Genomic DNA, 23,113 nt, shown 5'->3' with positions numbered 1-23,113 from the left:
GGATGATACAGTCAGCTGGGAGCCACAAGTTTGGGATACGATTTCAGAATCGTCTCATGCCCAAACCCGTCATTGTCATTTCTGTTTTGATTCATTCAAAAACATGACTTTTTAAGCAGAAGAAGCAAATAAAAACAGCCCCATTGTGTTATTGAAGATTTATTTATTATTCTTTAATAGTACTCTCTTGGTAAATACAGGTACAAAATCACTTAACACCTTTAAAACTTGACACTGAAGACGTATAATCCACTAATTTCTAGCTTATGTATCCTGGTACAAATCAAAATTCAAAACCATATGTGACAAACTCAAATTATATGTATAATACTTTGAATCTCATCAAATTCAGCTATCTAGAAACCGTCCCAAAAAAACACAAAGACCCTCAACTTTAATATGTATGGACATATTAGGAACCAATCGGTATTTCTGCATTTCAGCTTCCATTCTTTTACTTCCATCTGATAATAGCAGAGCCCCACGTAAGACCTGCCCCAAATCCTGATGTTGCAATTGTTTGACCAGGCTTAATTTTCCCACTACGCACGGCTTCATCTAACGCTAACGGAATAGAAGCCGCACTCGTGTTACCATAGTTTGCCAAATTTGATATGACTCGATCTGCTGGGAATTCTAAACGCGTTGCAACTCCATCAAGGATCCTCTGGTTCGCCTGTGTATTAGCCAAAAGTCAAAACAGTGTCATTCCTGTCATAAACAGTGGATCCTTTGGTTTGGATATATGTTTTGAAGTTGATCAAGTTTCATTTGATCATAAGATGATATAGAACATGTCTGAAATAATGTTTGGGTGTGCTTCAACTGTTTGAAGGTTTAAGGGTCTAGATAATCATTCGTCATTGTCAAAAGTGTTTGGTGTATTCATAATATTTACTGAATTACGAGTAATAGATTAATACCATGACTAAGGTGGGCATCTGCATATATCATAGAAATATGCAGATTTAGATTATGGAAGATTACTTTTAACCAATTAACAAAAAATGTTATATATAATTCAAAGGAAACGACGAAAATATGTAAAAAAATTGATCATCATTACATCAAAATACCAGGAACTAATTACATGCACACGATACGTCACATTTGAGATAGTAGTTGATGCATCATGTTATTGCAAGCCATTTTATAACCGGATATGCAATCAAGATATGGGTAAGCAATGAGCATGCTAAACAATCGATGCAAGAAACTCAGCATGTGAGTTTCATGTACCAATGCGGTACATGGGATCAAGGGGATCCCATCGATCTACCCTTCTTTTTACAATGAGAATGTAGGTAAAGGCCAATTATTAAAGTTTCGAGTGTATATTTATCATACCTGATGGAGCAATAACCAATCAATGTTAGAAAGGGTCATCCCAGAAGTCTTTAAGGCATTCACAATCGACTGTGGCACCACACGACAAGCAAACTTAAAGACCTCCTTACCATTCATTTGAATACATGAAAAAGAAGAACCTTTTGGAGGAAATCCCATAACTGAACCATTAGTACCAAATGAACTATCCGTTTCATTCTCTTTGAAGCTCCCACTCAAATGCCTGATACAGAAACCAGCAACTTTTATGAGTCGGTCAATGACATTATCTTAAGAACTTTTATGTATTCGGAATGTATGAACTACCCTTATCATGGAGTATGAGCATTTTGAAAGTGATCATATGACATTATATAATCAAATTCACATCATCAGCTGTAACGGAATGGAATATAGAAGATATTATTTCTGTTGTTTGAGGTTGTAACAACGGATATCTGAAATCCTGAATGATGGGTAAATTTCATTATTTACGGAGTTTAACAAAAACATGACCAAAAAGAACACTACTGTTGATATAGGCGGAATGTTCTTTTCTAAATTGGCCTTGAGTCTTCGATATCTGGTTAGAAGGGGGTAATATGTAACTTTGATATACCATAGAATTATCCGCTTTGTTGCAGTTCTTAATAAACTCTTAGTTGACTCCAAAAAAGTGTATATGACAAGCAATATTTTTATGCAAAACATTTAAAACCATGTAACAAGACTTCAAGTTGCAACAGTCGAGTACTAAATGACAATAGGTAAGTCCAAACGTCAGCTACGAGAATCGTTATGAACAGATATCATTCTCATCAGTTTTTGCTAACAATCATAATGCACAAAAAAGACAACTTTAACTTAAAAGTTATCCAAAGTAGAGAATGTTGCAAGTTTCACGAAATGATGGAAGTAATGAGTTTTAAAGCATGGACTAAAAACCTGTTTCCTTCACCATCACTGTGCAAATCAAAGCCAAATAAACCATCTTCCTCACTTTCACAAGCCTGAATAAAGTTGCTACAATTAATCTCACAAGAACATACAAAAAGCTGCAAAGTTTCTACAAGAAACAGGATGTAAAGTATTGACACTGTTTCTCATATTGTGTACCCATATCTGTGGTGATACTATCGACTTATTTGTGATAATCAGATAACAAAGAAGCAAAAAACAATATGCAGAAATTTACAGTATAAACAAAACAAGTGTCTGCAACACATCTGATTTTCTAAGGGTAAACTAAAGTACCCTATTTACCCAATTTCAAGCTTTATTTAAGAGACCATTTTTCAAAATGCCCGTGTTTCTTTCGTCACCAAATTGTCTTCTTTTTGTCGTATTATCTTATTGCTTCTTCAATGATCAAAAGTCTTTAGAAACTAAAACATCTAATGGTTACAGTATTTTATTATCACAACTTCAAGAAGCAAAGTCACATCAAAATCTTAAATTATACGAACAGTTAATCAGAATCAATAATAATCACTTTTAAATGCACACATCCAGACACTCCCTCAAAACAGGCAAGTTTTGCATATATACAAACATTGTGTACCTGAAGTATTACTGCGCCAGCAGCATCCCCAAATAATATACAAGTTCCTCTATCCGTCCAATCAACATAACGAGACAGAGCATCGGCTCCAATAACAAGAACATTTTTAAAGCCCGCGCCTGCATGGAGAGTCCAATTATTTTTAAAATGTGAAGACATTTATGAAGAGTTGATTAAAGTGCAAAATTAATAAAAAAAAAATACCTCGGATATAGCAAGCAGCTGAAACTAGACCCAACAAAAATCCACTACAAGCAGCTGTAATATCAAAAGCCAGTGGATTTCCTTTACACCCGAGTGCTGCTTGTATCTAAAATTTGAGATTAAGAGATATAGTTTTATAAGATTTCAAATATTGAGGTCTTGGATAGAGATAATGACTTGATTTATTAAAATTTTTAGTTCATATAGTTTGCAAATTTATCTAGTTTTCTTAACTTGTCCTATATCCTCTACAAACTTAGGTGTTAGCCTAACACTAAAAAGCACATATAAAAATTTCCTAATTACAAATTCATATTAAGTGTTTCAATCTTTTTGAACTCAAAATTAATGCGGATTTTCCATATTTAATGCCAGATGTGGCAATTTTGACTCATTTACACATAAATGGATTACTCTGACTAAAAACTTTCATCTCTAAAGAGAAATTTGTATGATAAAAAGAGCAGCGGAAACACGAAATGGGTCAACAGGTGTGCTTAAGCCTCCAAAGTCAGTTTATTCAAATAATTCGAACAATGTCAGAATATAATAATTTTTAAAATCATATCTAACATTCATTTTTATATGAAAATTCGAAGAGAAAGGGTTTCCGATTAAACCAGGCCGTTTCAGCCCATAAAAATACCTATACATTTTGACCCTTGACACAACATGTCCATTATTCCACCTCTGATGCACAATAAATTAAGCTTTCCTAAAAGTCTAAAACTATAAGAACAAAAGGAATACTTCTTTTAACCAAATTATTGCAAAAAAAAAATCTTTTCGTAACGTCCAACCGATAACTTACGTCTTCTAGACCACGTGGCAATCTAAAAGCACTTATTAGCTGTCATAAGCAATACCTGAGGAGCACTACCGAAAAAATCATCTGGGGTAGATGTGCATAACAAGACTAGATCCACATCGTCAGGGTCAACCTCAGCCATCTCCAGGGCTTTTTGAGCTGCCTCAACAGCCATACCTGTCATTCTATCCTTCCCTGTGAACAGACAATTAAATTATAAGACTATAAGTTCTTATATGTGTATTAAAGAGCTGTATCAATGACTTATCGGGATTTCTTGACTAGTTTTGCAAAGACGAAAAGGAACAACCACTTCCAAAAAATCGGCAAGATATATAACAGAACAAGGCCACTTGATGATGATTTATAAGAATCAAAATGATAAACTTGTGCTAATAATATTTTCCAAAACAAGATATCCTATACACAACTTATTATTTAACTAGATACATTCTCAAAAAATGAGTATGTAATTATGTATATTGATATATGAAAAAATAATATATGGGATAAAACATATTTCCTACATCTTAGAACATGTATGACATCTACATGAGTTCAATTAATAACTTTTGAAATGTTGAATTGTTCCGAGACCTCAGAAATTAACCTGTAAGAATTCTTCGATTACGGATTCCAGTTCTAACAGATATCCATTCATCACTAGTATCAACAATCTTGGAAAGATCATCATTAGAAATCTGAAGAGCGGGTACAGCAGAACCACATCCAACCAATTTGCAGCCCTTGCCAACTAGCCTGGATATTAAATATATAGAGAAGACAAATGAACTTGTCTAGGAACACCACATCAACAAAAGGAGTGCCAATAAATTTTTAAAAAATTGGAAACTCTATCGAGCTAAATAAAAAAATCACATATTTCTAGCAATATGTTAAACTATTTATCAAATGTCTAAATGGCTCTTCAATAATGACAAGATAAGAGAATGTTATTAATCCAAAGCATTTCCTACAACTTATTATAATACTTTGAGCAAATATATCAAGTCACTTGAACCAGGAGTCCAAAAGGACCAAGACAAACAACTTATTGTATAACTTCATAATGAACAAATAGGTCACTGTTACCTGAAAACATTTTTTAGTACAGACATACAGCGGTTTGATGCTCACAAATAGCATACGCTACAGCGCTACTACAGCTAAAATGGTTTCTGGATATCCATCTAACGTGATTATTCCAGGTTCGAGTCACAAAACCAGTTTTGAGTGTGTTAAATTAGGATTATCATTCTGAACTTTCGGTTATTTAAGAAGCATGCAAGGAGTTGTCATAAAAGCAGCTATGAGAAATAAATGTAATATCACTAATCTCTAACTTAAATCAACAATCATGTGATTCATAGACTTAGGTCACCATAATCATATCGAAAACTCATATATCAAAATATCTACAAGAAAATCACAACAACCATATTCATATATTAAAAAATGGGAAAAGAATATGTGTGTGTATGTAACTTGTCTTCAGCTACTATAATAGGAAAGAAACTTTGTTTTGGTTTATTGTATGTAAGTTTGTCTCAAAACTGAACGAATTGTGTAAGAAATCGGCCGGATACTAACGTGGCACCATCAAACATATGATACGTGGCCCAATGAAAGACTACCACATCATCATTTTAACACGATTCGTTCAGTTTAGCAGGTTACTTATATACAATGAACCAAAACAAAGTTTCTTTCCTACAATAGTACCTGAAGACAAGTTACATACACACACAGATTCTTTTCCCTTAAAAAATCAAACAAATACTTTACTAACAAACCAATGTGATCATCTAACAAAAAAGCTATCTAACTCGCCACACCGTGTATACACTTAAGGATACATTCAAATTTAATCCCTAAATCATTTTTTTTTTCACTTACAGTTATGTTACATCAAAATTAATCCAAAAATAACAATCATATATATGTTTAACACCTTATGAAGTATTATAAACATATACCCACATATATAAATACAAAAAAGTCAAAACCTTTATAAAAAAACTACCTGTTAGGCTTAAATTCATCAGAAAAAAGCTTATCACCAGCACCTTGAACAGTGCTGGCACATGATACCCTCATAGAGGAACAAAACCCAGATCCTAAAACCCTCATTTTTGGGGTGAAAACCCATGTTGCATTTGCCATATTTACACCAAAGAAATACAATCTTTAGGAAAACATGAAAGTTTTTAGCTTTTTTAAAAAAAGCTAATTATTATTTAATCATTATTATTAGTGCTAATTCTTGATGAGAAAATGAAAAAGTGTTTGGTGCCCATACATAAATTTTGAAGAATTGAGCATGCAAACAACCAACAAGTAGTTAATTTTTGTTTACTTTTTCGGAGTAATCGAAGTACACCGAAAATGCTTTAAAAGGTTTTCCCCATTTTGACTTTCCAAGGAATTAACCTAAGTTTAAAAGGTAAGCAATTTTTTTTTTCAAATTTAACTTTTATTCACAACCGCCTATACCACCAACTAGCGATGAAACTCCTCCAAAAGCTGTACAATTACAAAAACTTGAATTTACACCAATCATCCCACGTAATAAACGAGATTTGCTTCTATTACTATACCACAAACCTAAGCTTAAAAGGTAAACAACTAACACTCAATTTAGTTATAGTAAAAAATCTTGGTTTTTGTAAAAAAGAAAAAAAAAAAATTCATTTGAAACATGAAAGTTTAAAAACTGAGTAAATAACAATTTTACCTTTTTTATAAGTCGGAGTTAATTTTGCAGAGTAACAAACTTTCAAATATCACTTATCTTTGTATTTTAGTATGTTTATCCATCGATGAACGTGGATTGTTTGAATCAAGTTTTGTTGCATTTTGATCAAATAGGCCCTAAAACAAAACCCCACTTGAGTTATCCTAACAACTAGAATTGATAGAAGTCGAATTTATGCCTAGCAAGATTTAAACTCTTGTCAAACAAGTAAAATGTAAATGACTCAATCAACAGAACTGATATCATTTTTTTACGGTGTTTTTTTTATAGATAGTTTGTTCAAAGTTATAATTAAAGTAGATCATAGATTTGTGAATAATATAGTTTTAACATCTTTTTATTGGGGTAAGAAAATCTGACATGGATATTATTATAGGTTTTAATAAAATAAAGTAAATACGACAGTCATTTTATCTGAACTGAAAATTATTATGCATCATGAAATTTTTATGTACCAAATTTATATAAGTGTGTCTCATGAATCTTCGTGTATCAGTTTTATCCATTGCGTCATCATATTTCTTTTACCTTTAAAACTTATTTTACAATAACCAAAACTCATTATATTTATTATTATATAAAAAATATATGCAACTAGTTCACAACTTCATCCTAAATCAACTGTTTGTTACGAGCTTAATACCTAAGTATATAAAATTCTTGTATTAAGCCATGTTTTAAAGTAATATAAGTTTGACTTGACATCAAATGAAACTTGTCATATGTATCGAAAGTCACTGAAAAAAAAAACTATTTGAAAAAACAAATGTAAGTAACAATCTGGATTGTACTATTGAAGAGACTCTTGAGGGATGAACATATAAAATGTTCATTAAATTGTCATGGAAAACTTTTTCATTATGGGTGTGGATTAGGTTAGTAGGTTGGGGTAAGTAAAAAATACGTCGTACAAGTGTACAACATTTGAAGGTTAGCTTATTAAACACTCTTTTAAAAATGGATTTGCTATTTCAATTTTCAACATAGTATAATTGCTTGAATTGGCATATGTTACTTGAACAGAACTAGTTATTTTTTTATTTATGAAATTAAATTACATCAGAAATATTATATATATATATATATATATATATATATATATATCATCTTAAATAAAAAAAATTAAAATGGCCTTCACCAAGACACCAACCTTAACTTAAAATAATAGTCCATTAAAAGTAGAGTAGAATACTTTCAGCAATTAAAATAGCTAGATAAAAAAACTCAAATAAAGTAAAATTACATATTAAATTACTAAATTTATTAATATTTTCCCAAAATAAATCATCAAAGATGCAACACTAAACTTCAAATAACATGACACTCAGTCCAAAAGGGAAGTTGTTCAACCAGCTAAATCTGTAACATACCTACAAAGAAACCAATGAAGCATGATACATTGGCGTTGTTTTTTCGTTTTTTTCCTTTCGGTATGCTATAATTGGACAATTAGTCCAGCAACAAACCAAGCTTCTCTTTCATGTTCAAATTCGATGTACTCTCTTTGACGAACATGAACTCAGATTTTAGATGACACGTTAATATGTCGTAACTTCATGTTGGGTTATGATAGAATATGGATCCTCAAGTTAAATATACTTCATGTTGGGCTATGATCCAGATCGACCCATTGCACTACCAATGCCATCAATTTCTCAAAATTTGTTGAATCAATACGAGTGTAAACACCTTGCAGTGGTTCTCAGCATTGGTACTATATTAAAAAAGATGAATCAAAATCCAGGGTAGCATACACTTTTAGGACTATATGAATATCAATGATCAGAAAATCGGTGATCCAGAAAAATTTTGAAAACAAGTACCTGAAAATGTGACTTGAAGATATAGCAGAAGTTGTAGATATAGCTTGAAAGGATCCATATGATTAGTCAAGATTGCGTCTTGAAAAATCCCAAAACATCTCAAAAAAGGTATCTGAACTGCTTGATCCCTCTAGACCTACAAGTAATCCTCATGAATCAGATTTTCTCAAATTTGATAAAGCTTTCCTATTAACTTCACAGTATTCGTATCAAATATCTAAATCAAGAACTTGGCTAAGTGACTTGCAATAATTAATTAGACCAATTAACTCTGTAAATGATTTCCATAGCTTCAAATAATGAATCGAGTACATTTAATCGAGCTACTTAGACAATTAAGCACTAGAAGGTCAAACTTGACCGACTAGCGCCTTCTAGAACAACGAACTGAACCTTCTTCCTAGTTCCTAACCTACACTGGTTCTGAAAAGATGAGGATCAGTCACACTTCGGTTACTACCACTATGTTTTCTATTATCGTCCTAATTCAACTTAAAAAGTCAAATATACTACTATTAACCTTCAAAGATAGTCATGATTAAGTAACATTTTTCAGGTCTGTGAATAACTACAAGATTAAGGATAATAGTACCACAGATACTGAAGACATGCAAAAACACTACGTCGAAGAGTATAAGGAATATAGTTTGTTAAATATGAGCTCGACATTTAAAGTCAAAGGATGACAACTATAACAGAAAACATGCGAAATTTAACTCAAGTATCAGTAAAATCTGGAGGAAGCAATAACATATTTATATTGATTAATAATAACAGGTCAAACAGGTAAAATAATATGACAAGAAAATAGCTATCAAGGAATCAGGTCAAATGAGTCAAATGGGTCAAAATAGTCTAAAGTGCACTCAGACGTATATGGTTGTATACTTTAAGAAAATCAGAGTATTATTTAAACTTTTTTGCGATGATACATTTATACCTAATACATAGAAAAAAAAAAAGTGTTGGCAAGCTGACCTAAACTATTTTGACTCAGCATGTTATGACCCACTACACAAGTACACAACCCGCCCTATCCACCTGTTTTGCCAGCTCTAGAAAGAATTTTAAAGAATGAAATATAATTAGGCCACTGAAATAAACCTACTTGCTGATCTAGCTCTCCCTGAAGTCCAGTGAACAACGAAAAGATATTGAGCAAACAACATAAATGACGGAAATTATTCTGGCCAGGGGTGACGGCCTTTACCGAAAATAAATGACGGAAATGGAAGAGTTTAGCCATAAAGAAGTTCACCTGAGCAAGAACACTGAAGCATGCCGTCTTAATCACACAATGGTTCTTTTACCAATAAATTCAGCTTCTGCTGTAAAAACTCAAGCACGTCATCGCGCTTTTGCTCTAGGAGCAATTTCCTCAGCCTCCCAAAGGTTAACCTTGGTGGTCTAATTCCTTTCTCAATCATTTCTTCCATTAACATACATGCTTGAGAAGCATCCTCATTTTCACACAACCCATTAATAAGAACAGAGAAAGTATGCAAACTAGGAACAAACTGCTTCCTTTTCATAAATTTCCAAACTTTAAGAGCCATGTCGATATCACCCTTTTCACTAAACATCTTTATCATAATAGTATATGTATCAGCATCTGGGTCACAAATTTTGATCATCCTTCTAAAAACTTTAAACGCCTCATCAGTTTCCTTATGTTCTATTAAATAATTTAAAAGAATGTTACAAGTTCTTGAGTTCGGCTTCACCCCTTTACATTCCATCTCATTCAAAACCCTATACGCATTTTTTAGCTTGTTTACCTTACAAAAGGCGCTAATTAATGCATTGTAAACAGCAACATCGGCCCTAACACCAGTCTTTTCCATTTCAAGAAACGTGTCAACAGCATCTTCAATCCGGTTTTCTATCCCATACGTATGAACTAAAATGCTGTATATAAAGGATGTGGGTTGACAACCATTACATTCCATGTCCTTCATAATGTTAATGGCTTCATCTACCCTACCTGCTTTACATAAAATATCAACCATGATCCCATATGTCACAATATCAGGATTGCATCCATCTTTAACCATTTCTCTGTAAATCTCTCTTGCCTTAGGCAAATTAGGATCCCGTCCCCAACCTTCAATTAATATACTATATGTTTTCTGATCAGGAACAAATCTATCTTTCATGGTGTTAAAAATCTCTTGGGCCTTTCTTACATTTCTAGATTTGCATAAAGCACTTAATAAACCATTAAAAGCTGCTAGATTTGGAGGGACGTTGTGTTTTTCCATGACATTGAAGGTGTAGATTGCCTCTTCGACTTTCTGAGCCCGAGCATACTTTCTCATCATTATACAAAAAGTCTCGATATTGAGCAAGTTTTTACTCCTCATGGTGTTTATAAGATCCCACATGATCTCATACTGCCTTATCTTGGCTAAAGATTCAATCATAGCATGGTACGCTCGAATACTATGCTCATAGTGACGTTGCTTCCCGGCCCATTCAAAAAACTGATATGCTAACATACCTGCATTCCCAAATCTTTTAAGGACTTCTTCAACGGATTCAGGTGTAGGCCTTAAACCACTTTGGTCAAGTGCAGTTGCAACCCCGAGCTTGGGGCAAGACATTAGAATTTTGCAAATTTGTTTTGTTGGATTAAGTGTCTCGTTCTTTGTTTCACTCGTGCAGTACATCCTGGCACAAATGACATTTCTGAAACTTGATTTTGCAGGACTGCTAAGCACCCTGATCATATTTTCAAGAATTACCTATATATATTTAAGGAGAACAAACATCTTATTAAAACAGTGAGAGTTAGTACAGGCTCAACTAATGCCCATATAAACAATATGATATACTATCAGAATTCATATATATCTTCATGGAAATAGAATCCGAAAATACGTTGTACAATATTTCAGGTCAAGTCTTCCAAAAAACAAAGAATCCAACAGGTAATGCCTACACAATATAGCCTGAATCCTCATAACTCTTAAGTGGTAATAGAGCTCTATCATGATCACCATAAAAAATGGAAGACGGGTGTTGGGCGATCAGCAATTCAGCATAAGCCTATAGAATTATAGAAATACTAATAAATATATGGTGCCACCATATCACTATAGAGCTTAGCTTGCCAATGGGATTGGTGGCCCATTGGTAAGGTCTTAGACCTTGGGAGTATCCACTTGGATTCGAATCCCACTTCCCACATTTGTGAGGGTAATTTAATAGAGGGTTTTCGAGAGTCCTGGGTTTCATTCCAGGCATACGTGTAATTTAGAAGTAGGATAGAAAGCCATTAAAAAATATATAGAGAGCTTAGCTTAAAAATGTTTTACTTATCAGTATTATTAAAATGGTCTAATGGTAAGAGTCTTGTTTCCTCGCAAGAAGTCTCGAGTTCCAACCCTACCCCTGACATATATCTTAGGGTGACCGGGAAAATGGCTAGAATGGGCCACAGTCAAAAACAAAAAACTGATTAGAATGTTACATCCGAGTCAAAAAATGGGTCACCAGCTAATAAACTGGACAGGGAAAACCTCCTCTGTCCGTTTATGTGTACCTCTTCTATCCGGTTATTTGTATTATCAAATGTAGAGAGTTTAGGAAGTAGGAACAAAATTTCTTTAATGGTTCAGACGGAGCACGGTGCCATCACTGTCAATTCATAAAAACTAGCACATAAAAGCGTAAAAAAGGCACACCGGAGACATGTCAGCGCCTGAATAATCTGTACTAATTTCTCCATAGCCTCACCCATGTACAGTATAATCAGTATATATATAGAAAAAAATCTAAGAAGACAAGATAACTTGAATTAAGCATTTGATCAAACAAGTTTCCTGCATATCATCGTCATCATATCATAATAAAAAGCTATCTATGGCATTTCATCAAACACCTTTCATACATCTCTGGAGTTCCACAAACTTCATATAATAATAACTATAATAATAACATTTGAAATTTGGGCTTGTCTATTTTAGAAAGAAGAAAAAAAGAACTATACAATAACAATGATAAAAATGTAAAAAGATTAAAACTTTGGTGAATACTTACCATTCTAGGTTTCGGGTCATTGAGATGAGAGTGTCAGATTGGAAGATTGAGTCGGTCCGGAAGAAATGGAGCTTCAAATCAAGAGATGGAGCAAAGTTTGGAACTGAGGGAGTGAAGGGGTGTCTGTTTGGGTCAATTGGCCCAAAATGACTATTGGGCCTGACGTGGGGGCCTTTTTAAGGGTTTATAGGGTCAAGTTTTAGTGAAAAATCATTTTTTTTTGAGAAAATGTCACAAATGGTCCTTGTGGTTTGTTACATTCGCATTTTGCCCCTGTGTTTTTTTTTTCGTTGCAACTGGTCCCTGTCTTTTTCGTTTTCATTGCTAGAAGGCCCTGACACTAACTTCCGTTAAATTTGGCCGTTAAAACCCTTCACGTGCAAACCACACGAGGGTCTTTTAGTCCTTTACTAACCTTAGGACTATTTGTGATAAATAAAGCACCTTCTTTTTCCTCCTCCTTACTCCAACCACCACTACTTTACTCCAACCACCACTACCACCACCAAAATCCGACCAAACACACAATCACTATCTATCCAGATTCATGTTTCTTGATATTTATGCATTCAAAATACATAAAAGATAGGAAGCCCACCTTTTATTGTTTTCACCTTTTTTGCCGTTGACACCATAAATAAGAAGATGAAAAAACCAAGAAGTTTTTTTTTCTTTTTAGCTTTTGTTGTCGACGCTGTAAAGATGCACACAAAGAAAAAATAAAGTTGAAATAAACAAAGCTTTTTTTTCTTTCGCCGTCTATTGACAAATAAAATCCCAGCCATCAAATACAAGAGAAATTGAGGTTGAAAAAGGAGTTTTTAAAGTCTGGATGCATAATAATTAGATGACGTTGGGTGCCAAAAAAAAAAACCAACACCACCGTTGTCAGCCACCATAGTAATAATATAAGTGAGAAGACTTCGATTTCTTTTTTAAGTACTGGCGGTGGTGGATGGCGAGAGATGTCACCGACTTGCCGGAGTGCAAGATCGGGAGACTTCTAAAGATGATGACGATGATGTAAATGAATATCATTAATACCGATGTTTTGATGTTGGATTTGTTGTGAGATATCTTTGAAATGTTTGGATGTTTTTCAAGATTTGGATGACAATCGCTTATTGGTAGTGGTGTTTTTCTACTAATTCTTGCTCTTCTATCTTCACAAAATAGATTAGTGGTGACTTATCCATCCTCACAACATATATGATCTCACCACGGAGTATAAGCTAGGCTACGATATATCTAGTTGTTTTTGAGTCCTAATTTTGGTATTTTATTATGTTTTGTTTTGGTTTTAGTGTTTTTGTTTTGATTTTCATACATTTAGATTAATTTTTATATAATTATATAAACATATAGATATAAGATATAAATATAGATATAAATATGACATCTAGGTAAAAAAGAACGAAGGTAGAAAAAGAAGGAGGAGTTTTTGTGTAAATGGACGATTATACCCTCGTTAACAGCCTAAATTTAACCGAAGTTAGTGTCAGGGGCTTCTGGCAATGAAAACGAAAAAGACAGGGACCAGTTGCAACAAAAAAAAACACAGGGGGCAAAATGCCAATGTGACAAACCACAGGGACCATTCGTGACATTTTCTCTTTTTTTTTTATAACAGCAAAATTGTTTATTAATAAATTAGCTTTCGACAAGTTACCAAAAGCTAAGATTATAACAAGTTAGTTGGACTAATTTTTTGAACATCCAAAATATTATTTTTGGATGGAAACTAGTTTTTTTTTTTGTTTTAAGGTGTGGATCATTTGCTCGCAACAGGGTTCTAGCTTACGTTGTCTTAATCAAATCCGCGCTAGAGAGCCCCCTCACCCTCAATACCTAGTAGGAGGAGAAACCCCCAACTAAACCGCCCGAAGGCACAACATTTAATTGGGGCAAAACCCTACCACCTTTGCAGGACTCAAACCTGCTTCACTGGATGATTTTTTACGAAATTCATTTTAAATGTCTTTCCTATATCTCAAACTTGAGACTTCCAGCATGTAAAGCTGCTGCTCAACCACTGAGGTATAATGGAAAATATGGATGGAAACCAGATAGTACACCCGAATAACTTTAAAATGGAATAAAGATATAGATATGTATGAACTTGTAGAGTCTAAAATTGGTTTTAAAAAGGTTGTAAAAAAAGTAGTGAATGATCGTGTAGATAAAGAGACTTGATATGGACGATCTGTATTGAGCACCCCTGTTCTCTATCATTCTGGTCACTTTTTAAAATATGTTTTTGGATGATTATTATTTTTTTACGGTTAACTGAGTTTTTTCCGAATCTAGTATAATGGAAAAATTTATTTACCAAATTAGTATAGTTTCAAAAATATTTATCAAATTAGTATAAATTTATTAAATTTAGAGTTTTTAATACATTTCATTTTTTTTAAAATCAATTTTAATAAAGCCCAGTGTTAGCAACGAAAACCTATATGAATAATTCTTTCAAGATGTATAATACTTTGCACAACGAGTCAGCGATAATCCATCTAGTTTCTTTTACTTGAATATTTTAATTGTTATGGCTAATTGGCTATATATATGTATCTAATATTTTCCACGGCTATATATTATACATACTCAATTTAATTTTTTGACGTTTTCACTACATGTGTGAAATACCTACCAAGTGTAACCAGTAGTGCCCAATATTCATATGCATATATCTTAGAAATCTCGTATAGTTATCATATGAGTTTGCAACTACCCAAGATCTCAGCTAACTCGATTACAGTATATACCTTTTGTTAAAAGAGCTGGTACTCCGGCCAATTGCTAGCTAACTATCTAAACATAACTATATAAGTAACACCAGTTGATTTTAACTTTGTGGCGCCAACTGAGTTTCAATACCAATTGAGTTTTAACTTTGCGGCATTCCATTTTCGTTATTATAAATTCGTTTAGGCCTTTAGATTTGTATATATTACGATATATAATGAAAGATTTCTTTTGTTGGGTTAATCTTGATTTCCTTTCCGTGTTCGAGCCTGTTTAAGCGAAACTGGCTTTTTAGCAAATCGATTCATTTGAAGAAAGCATCATTTAGTTGAGTATTAAGGTAATGGATGTGGAGAAAGTGATGCAAGTTCAATCTTATTTAATAAGTTATTTTGTTAGTGGGTTTAAGTGTTTAACCCATAATGAGAAATATTTTTTAAAAGTATACTAATTTGGTAAATAAAATTTCTTACTATATTAGTTTAGAAAAAAAACCTCTCTATATATACGTATAAATTTTCATACACGTATAAGCGATAATGATGAGATTTTTTCTAAAAAAGATATTTTGCTTTTTTGCGTTGAGGTCATGTGTCGTGGCTCAGTTGACTTTTGATGGTCAACACACTTCTTTCGACTTTTGACTTCTTGTTGACCTTTTTTATCATCACTTTAATTGTTTTTCATCTTGAACCATCATAATGACCTATAAATCACATTTTATTGGAGTTAAGTATCAAAAGTTTTGTAAACGATAATAAAAAGGTTTGAAATGACAAAAATAATACATGTAAAGTATGTATAAACTGTGTGATATCGGTATGTCGATCCTTTTAATACACTTATTTATATACCGCACTCCCACTTTTCAAGACAAGGAATCAAAATCTCTATCTATACGTAAATAAGTAAACACCCAATATTGTCTTCCACAGATTTTTAGTCCCAATATCTCGACTATGTATGGAGAAGTTGAGATATAAATAGTTTCTCTACCTAAATAGAGAGATTTTTTTTCAGATTTTATATGAATCAAAGTTCCTATACCCCTTTAAATTGTTCATTATGTTACCTATGCCCCTCTAAAGGGTATTCCATAATATCTTTTCTTTTCCTTTTTCTAACATGGATTTACCTTTTAGGCATATCCATCCCATATAGCTACCTATTTGAATGATATCCTTTGGTTTTTTTAATATATTGCCGTTAAAAATTACCTATTTGAATGATACGATTAATTTAGATACCGTATGGTTTATGATCTTAATGTCAATCATAAAATATTTTTGACAAAATTAATTTATATCAAAACATGTTTGTATCTACACGGCGTGGTTATATATATTCCATAGTTTGAAATTAACAAATAATAAATACACTGTTCAGTAATCAATAACGTAACTTTAGATATAGATTTAACTTTTTTTGGACAGATAATGATAGATTATATGTTCTTTGAGCAACTAATTAATCTCTTTTATCTTTATCTTCCAAGTTGTATCAAAAAGCGAAATAAATTTCTATTTCTTCCATGCTGTATCAAACCAGCGAAATAAATGTCTATTTCTTCCAAGTTGTATCAAACAAGCGAAATATAATTATTGCTATTTTTTCCCTTTATTTCCTCATACCAAACACAAATATAATGATATAAATGTCCGATTTGGTAAAAAAGAGGTAACAAAGAAAATTCTCGGTATCTAATTTCACTTTATTGTACGGTATCGTTGCTAAATTTGACTTTATTCCCTTTTGTGTTGCAAGTTGCTAACTTTGACTATGACTAACACGGTTATAAAAAGGCTACCTAACTTAATATTCAAATCAAGACAACATTAGAATTAAAAAGTGTACTCTACATGTGACAACTTACCGCTCACCAATACCATTATCATAATCCATAATAAGTTATTTTATAATTTAATTTAGTTTTTTTATCATCGACCAATGAAACTACACTAGATCTAGCTCATATATATATTGACATAAAGATACTCCGTATAAAAATAAAAACTAAGGGATAAATGTAAAAAATAAAAATGAATTTATAGAAAATATTTACAGTACCAAAATAAAAATTCGAACTAACTTCATTTATATTTTATGTGTTTATCCCAAAAACTAATACACCCCCATAAATAAATAAATATAAATATCGAGTAATAAAAAGTTAAAAGTAGTCTAGGACTTTAGATCACAAAATTTGTTTTTCACATTTGTCATCTATCAAGTAGCCTTAAACTATCCATGATATGACTCATAAGATAATGCTTACAAAAGTTCAATAACCTCTAAAAACACCAATCCACATATTTTTAGCAATTAAAGTCAGTATCAAACATGGGCCTCAAGCAACTTTTCTTGATTCTCATTTGTCTTCTCATATCTTCTTCTTCTTCTTCTTCTTCTTCTTCTTCTTCTTCTTCTTCTTCTTCTTCTTCTTCTATATCTCTATCAAATGCATCAAATTCTTCTTGTCCCATAGATTTCAATTATGTCACTACCTTCCCATGGGACACATCCTCTTGCACCACCACCACCAACGCAACCGAAAACTGCTGCTCGGCTCTCCGAAGCATTTTCGGTATTGGCCTTTCTAACCATCTCAAAAAGTCCAAACAATTCTACTTCACAAACATGGACACATCCATTTCTTGTGTTTCACATTTCCAAGCCAACCTTTCTTCAATCTCTATAAAACAAACCTTCTCAAGTTGCCTTGCATATAGTCATGAGTTCGTGTCGAATGAGTCAAGTTGTGCTGGGATCCACACCGTTTCGGAATGGGTTGACAAGGCTGGTTCAACCAAGGATCTAGAGTCATCTTGTGATGGAAATCTAGCCGGGTTTATTACGTGTAGATCTTGCCTAGATGCCGGTTTGGCTATTACTTCTCGGTTAGTTTCTTTAAGCCAAAACTCAACTAAATGTTTTACTTTTACCGCATTATATGCTGCTGGAATTATTAATAAATTTGGGCCAGAAGATACACGAACTGCGGATTGTATACTAGGTGTAGCTTTATCCAAGCCCAAAGCTAGATCCAGTAAGAAAAAAAACATGATTTTCGCGATTTTAGGAGCTTTGATAGGAGTTATTCTTGTTCTTGGTGTAAGTATTGTTTATATAAGATTTAGTAGAAAGAGGAAAGGAATTGATGATCAATTACATAAAGATTACGTTAGTAATGTCAAAGCTAGAGTTTTGCCTAACTCGGGTGCCAAATGGTTTAGTATAGAGGAGCTTGGTGAAGCTACAAATGGTTTTTCGCGACAAAATTTTATTGGTCAAGGTGGATTTGGGGTTGTTTACAAAGGGACTCTTTTGGATGGGACAGTTGTGGCTGTTAAAAAGATGAGTAGTTTTGATATAGAAGCGGATAATGATTTTGTTAACGAGGCGAAGATTATAAGTAAGATAAGGCATCGGAATCTTCTTCCTCTTAGAGGGTTTTGTGTGACAAGTGATTCGATACATGGTAATGAAAGGTACCTTGTTTATGACTTTATGCCGAATGGTAGTTTACATGATCATATATTTAGCGAAAAGACATCAAGTACAAGTTTAAGTTGGCCTCAAAGAAAATCTATAATTCTTGATGTGGCTAATGGGCTATCTTATTTGCATAATGGGATTAAGCCCGCAATATTTCATCGCGATATAAAGGCAACAAATATCCTTTTGGACACAAATATGAAAGCCCTAGTGGCGGATTTTGGGTTAGCTAAGCAAAGTGGAGATGGACAATCTCATATGACTACAAGAGTTGCAGGAACCCATGGCTATGTAGCCCCAGAGTACGCCTTATATGGGCAATTGACAGATAAGAGTGATGTTTATAGCTTCGGGATCATAGTTCTTGAGATCATGAGTGGGAGAAAGGTGCTTGAAGAGATGAAACAAGGGATGGTTTTGATTGCCGATTGGGCATGGGAGATGGTTAAATCGGGTCGAATTGATGAGGTTTTTGAGAGTTCAATGAAAGGAGATTCATTGCCTAAGAGTGTGATGAGTAGATTTATTAGAGTTGGATTACTTTGTGCTCATACAATGGTAGCACTTCGACCTACGATTTCACAAGCTCTCATGATGTTGGAAGGTGACATCGATATCCCACGTTTGGTGGACCGACCACCACCTCTCGGTGAGTCTGCTAGATCGAGTTTCTATCATAGCAACAACTTGTGGTCGAGTAGTGAAGCATCCATGGCCACTTCAAGCCTCAAGACTCGAATTTGAGCCAAGAACTAGTGCTAGTATATATATTTCGTTTATATTGTATAGATCCAATTATCATTTATCAATCTGTTAGTTAATTGATCATGTTTATTTCTATTGAGATAGTCATTTGCTATTATTTTTACTTTTTCCTCCAAGGTCTTTCTATAAGCAGTGTTTGATAATTGGATAGATTATTTTGATAGGTAAGACGACTGTTACATTACACCTCTCATATATTCCCTAAATTTCGAGAATGAGTACACTTGATATTGTTGTTGTTGAATATCATTTTTATACTCGATTTCTAATACTGGAAAAATATGGATGTTCTTTTTGAAGTTTTGGGTTTCAATGATAAAATATCAATCATGTATACGTACGTTTTGTTTAGTAAAAAACTACCTACATCTTTTGTTAAGTTAGTTAATTTTTGTTTTATAACTTATTAATGTTCATATATAATGCATCAAGAATCACGATTGTTAATAGTATATGTATCAAGATTATAGAATCTATAGACTACAAACAAACATATCATTTAACTTGCTCATATCTATTTTTAAATGATAAACATAGCCTATGAGGTTATGTTTATATCTTATAAAAATAGGGAAATGATAAACATAGCCTATGAGGTTATGTTTAATATATTATAGGAATGTTATATAAGGTTAATTGTTAGGTATCTAAGTTTAGGTGTATAACATTCACATATTAATTTTTTTAATTCAAAAAATTCATAAGGACCTACACATCTATTCACTAAACAAAAAATAATAAAAAATTAGTATGTGAAAAATTAACAACTAACCTTACGTGTCAGACAACCTTACATATTCATTTTTTTCTATTATATATGTATCAAAAGTTATACATCGGATACTAATCTGTAAATATATAAGATAGTTATTTTCAATGTGTAAGTCTTCTATGCATGTAATAATGATTTATTTATATCAATTTAATCATACCTGGAAATATGTATAAAATAATTATCACACAATTATTAAAACCAAGTAATAATAGCAAACTAATAAACTTCTTCATATTTTCAAAGTGTAAAAATATAAGCATAAATAGTTTTATTTATTTATTGTAGGGGTATAGCTTTTGTAAAATGGTAAGTTGGTAAGACTAAACGATATGAGACGGTTGGAGGGCAGATTTGGCACTGAAACGCGTTTGGCACGTCATGTACATGGCCCCGAGGGGTGTTCCGGCCAGTCAAATTGTGGTCTACGGCCAAAAACGGACGCCCAAAACTTATACTTGTTTTTTATGCCTTTCGAAATTCAAAGGTGAGAGAGAAGAGATGTGGGGTCAAGAGTGAGTTTTCCTCTTGTTTTTATTTCTGCAAGTATATGTATATTACAAATATGTAAATTGGAATGAAGAAGACAACAAATTTTTTGTATGTGGTCCTTTGAAGTTTAATCTTTTTCACCTTTAACCCCTATAACTTTTTGTATATAGCCCTTTGAGTTTTTCTTTTATCTTTTTTTTATTTTGTAATATATTTTATTGTTTTTTTTATTATTTACTCAAAGATTTGTATTTATATATATGATATCTTTAAGTATTTTAATTTTTATGTAGTTTTAAAATTTTATATATTTCAACTTTCATGTAGTTTTTAAAAAAGGTAGTGATCTGTACACCACCAGTTTTTAACCGTACACCACCAAACATGTATGAAGGTGTTGTACAGTACAATAATATAAAGCATGTTTGGTAGTGTATTGTCAAAAAATGATAGTGTACAGTATCTCATTGGTTTTATGTAATTGAAATTAAGTTAAATTTGTTTTATGTATATTTTTTAAATAATTAAGTAAAATACTAAATATAAAAAAAAAAACACTAATCATTAGGGTTTGACATATGGTAAGAGATGCCCACATGGTGTCAAATTGCTTCATACCACATTTTTTTAAATAATGTCTCTTTGCTTAATTGGCGTCACATATCGAAAGACTTCCTACCCTCAAGTTGCCTCATACCACAAAGTGTAACAAGTAATATAATGCTCGGAGACAAGCTAGCATCGAGGGGTCCAATGACCCTACTCACACTAATAACAATACCAACAAGACACTAAAAACAATACCAACAAGACGCATTAAAAAGATTCGATACCAATGATTAGTTAATTTTTAGCTAATAATTATAAGTGAGAAAAATTACAGGACGTTAGTAGAAGTTTTTGAATCGCAAATATATAAGCTAGTTCAACAGATGTATTTATAGTTTTTTCTATAGGTTTTGGGTTCGACCTTTAGAAGTGATAAGTATATGGGTTTTTTCTCTGATCACCTATAACGGCTTATGTTCTATATCTCGTAATCGATCTAGAGTAAGTGCATGGCTTCACCATTATATGATGAGGTGTTCTCTGATGTCGAATATCGACTAACTGTTAAAAAAAATGTTTCTAAATTGAAAATGAGTAATCTAACCTAATTCATATACTTAAAAAAGATAATTTATATGATATTAATACTAGCTTATAACTATATATTTTTTTTGCATTAAAAACTTTTAATATTTGAAAACTATTAATGGATATTTACATACTTTTGAATAACAGTTATAATATCATATTCATTATCAAGTGAAATTGTTAACAATCATGTTTTCAACCATAAAACTAAATTATATGCATGAAATATCAAAGAAATATTATTATTAACATTAAGTTGTAACTATACTTGTACTCTTATCATGTATACCGAATGTGTTATCTATAATACCTTATAAAGCAAACTGGATTCCTCCTTTAACTTAATTAAGAACCTGATAAGACAAAAATGCCCTTAAATAATCTTCTTTGCTAAGCACCATCTCACGTGATATACCAACTATGTCCTTCAACCATTTTCGTCTCTAGCAAAGTAAAACCCTATCAACGCCACCACCAGATTGTCTTCCCCACCACCGCTGCATTGCGCGGGTACCATGCTCGTTTTAACTCATGTATTTAAACAATCACATCAAAAAACCATGTAGTATCAAGTTTTTTGAAAAAATTTGTAGTGTCGTTGAAATAAAACGTTATTAATGAAAATAAAATATAATTGAAATTCCTCGTAACAATATAGTATTTTTTTTATGTTTTGTTATAATTGAACACTAAAAAGGTAAAAAAAAATAATTAAATCATACAACTAAAATTCTTTACCATAAGGTAATTAGTAAGGCTTACCTTTAACCTAAGTCTCTAGTTTATGGCCTAAAAACACGGGAAAACACTACTTTTTGATTAAAAAAAAACAGAAGGCCGTTATAGGTTATCAACAAATAAATAAGTATATAGTAAATTTATCAAAAAATATCATATTAAATTTATCAACCCAATTTTAAATTGAAATTATGTCAGTTATTCAGTTTATCAATTAACGCCATTAGAAATAGAAATATACAATATATTAAACTTTGTATGTACGAAAATATAATATCTATTTATATTCTTTTATAAGTTATAGCATCAAAGTATAAGGAGTACCGTTATTATAAAGATTTGGTTAATAAAGTTATTGAGTGGTATTGAATTAGGACATTTACTTAACTAAAATAAATAGAAGTTTGTAATAAGTAAAGTATGAAGACTAAAAATGTTCTTGACCAATTTT

General features: G+C 32.3%; 3 protein-coding genes across 3 annotated transcripts; 1 reads left to right on the top strand and 2 right to left on the bottom strand.

The window, feature by feature from the left end:
- Positions 1-126: 126 nt before the first annotated feature.
- On the bottom strand, positions 127-6,193 carry LOC122578317 (3-oxoacyl-[acyl-carrier-protein] synthase 3 B, chloroplastic-like). The gene is made up of 8 exons (XM_043750250.1): positions 5,923-6,193; positions 4,510-4,658; positions 3,958-4,094; positions 3,092-3,197; positions 2,888-3,006; positions 2,272-2,336; positions 1,348-1,570; positions 127-676 (listed from the first exon to the last, which is right to left on the bottom strand). Exons 1-8 carry the CDS (start codon positions 6,060-6,062, stop codon positions 455-457), a joined length of 1,161 nt encoding a protein of 386 aa, XP_043606185.1. The 5' UTR covers positions 6,063-6,193; the 3' UTR covers positions 127-454.
- Positions 6,194-7,875: 1,682 nt separating this feature from the next.
- On the bottom strand, positions 7,876-12,587 carry LOC122579418 (pentatricopeptide repeat-containing protein At1g77360, mitochondrial). Its single transcript, XM_043751591.1, has 4 exons — positions 12,519-12,587; positions 9,736-11,221; positions 8,478-8,613; positions 7,876-8,368 (listed from the first exon to the last, which is right to left on the bottom strand). The coding sequence occupies exons 1-2, from the start codon at positions 12,519-12,521 to the stop codon at positions 9,764-9,766; spliced, it is 1,461 nt and encodes a 486-aa protein (XP_043607526.1). The 5' UTR covers positions 12,522-12,587; the 3' UTR covers positions 7,876-8,368; positions 8,478-8,613; positions 9,736-9,763.
- A 5,016-nt stretch (positions 12,588-17,603) lies between these two features.
- Positions 17,604-19,620, top strand: LOC122610571 (probable receptor-like protein kinase At1g11050). Its single transcript, XM_043783550.1, has one exon. It carries the CDS (start codon positions 17,604-17,606, stop codon positions 19,500-19,502), a length of 1,899 nt encoding a protein of 632 aa, XP_043639485.1. The 3' UTR covers positions 19,503-19,620.
- Positions 19,621-23,113: the final 3,493 nt, after the last annotated feature.

The sequence above is a fragment of the Erigeron canadensis genome, chromosome 8 (assembly GCF_010389155.1).
Source record: "Erigeron canadensis isolate Cc75 chromosome 8, C_canadensis_v1, whole genome shotgun sequence".
NCBI classification, from domain to species: Eukaryota; Viridiplantae; Streptophyta; class Magnoliopsida; order Asterales; family Asteraceae; genus Erigeron; species Erigeron canadensis.
Note: the sequence above shows the minus strand (reverse complement) of the source record. Positions and strands in the feature narration are given on the sequence as shown.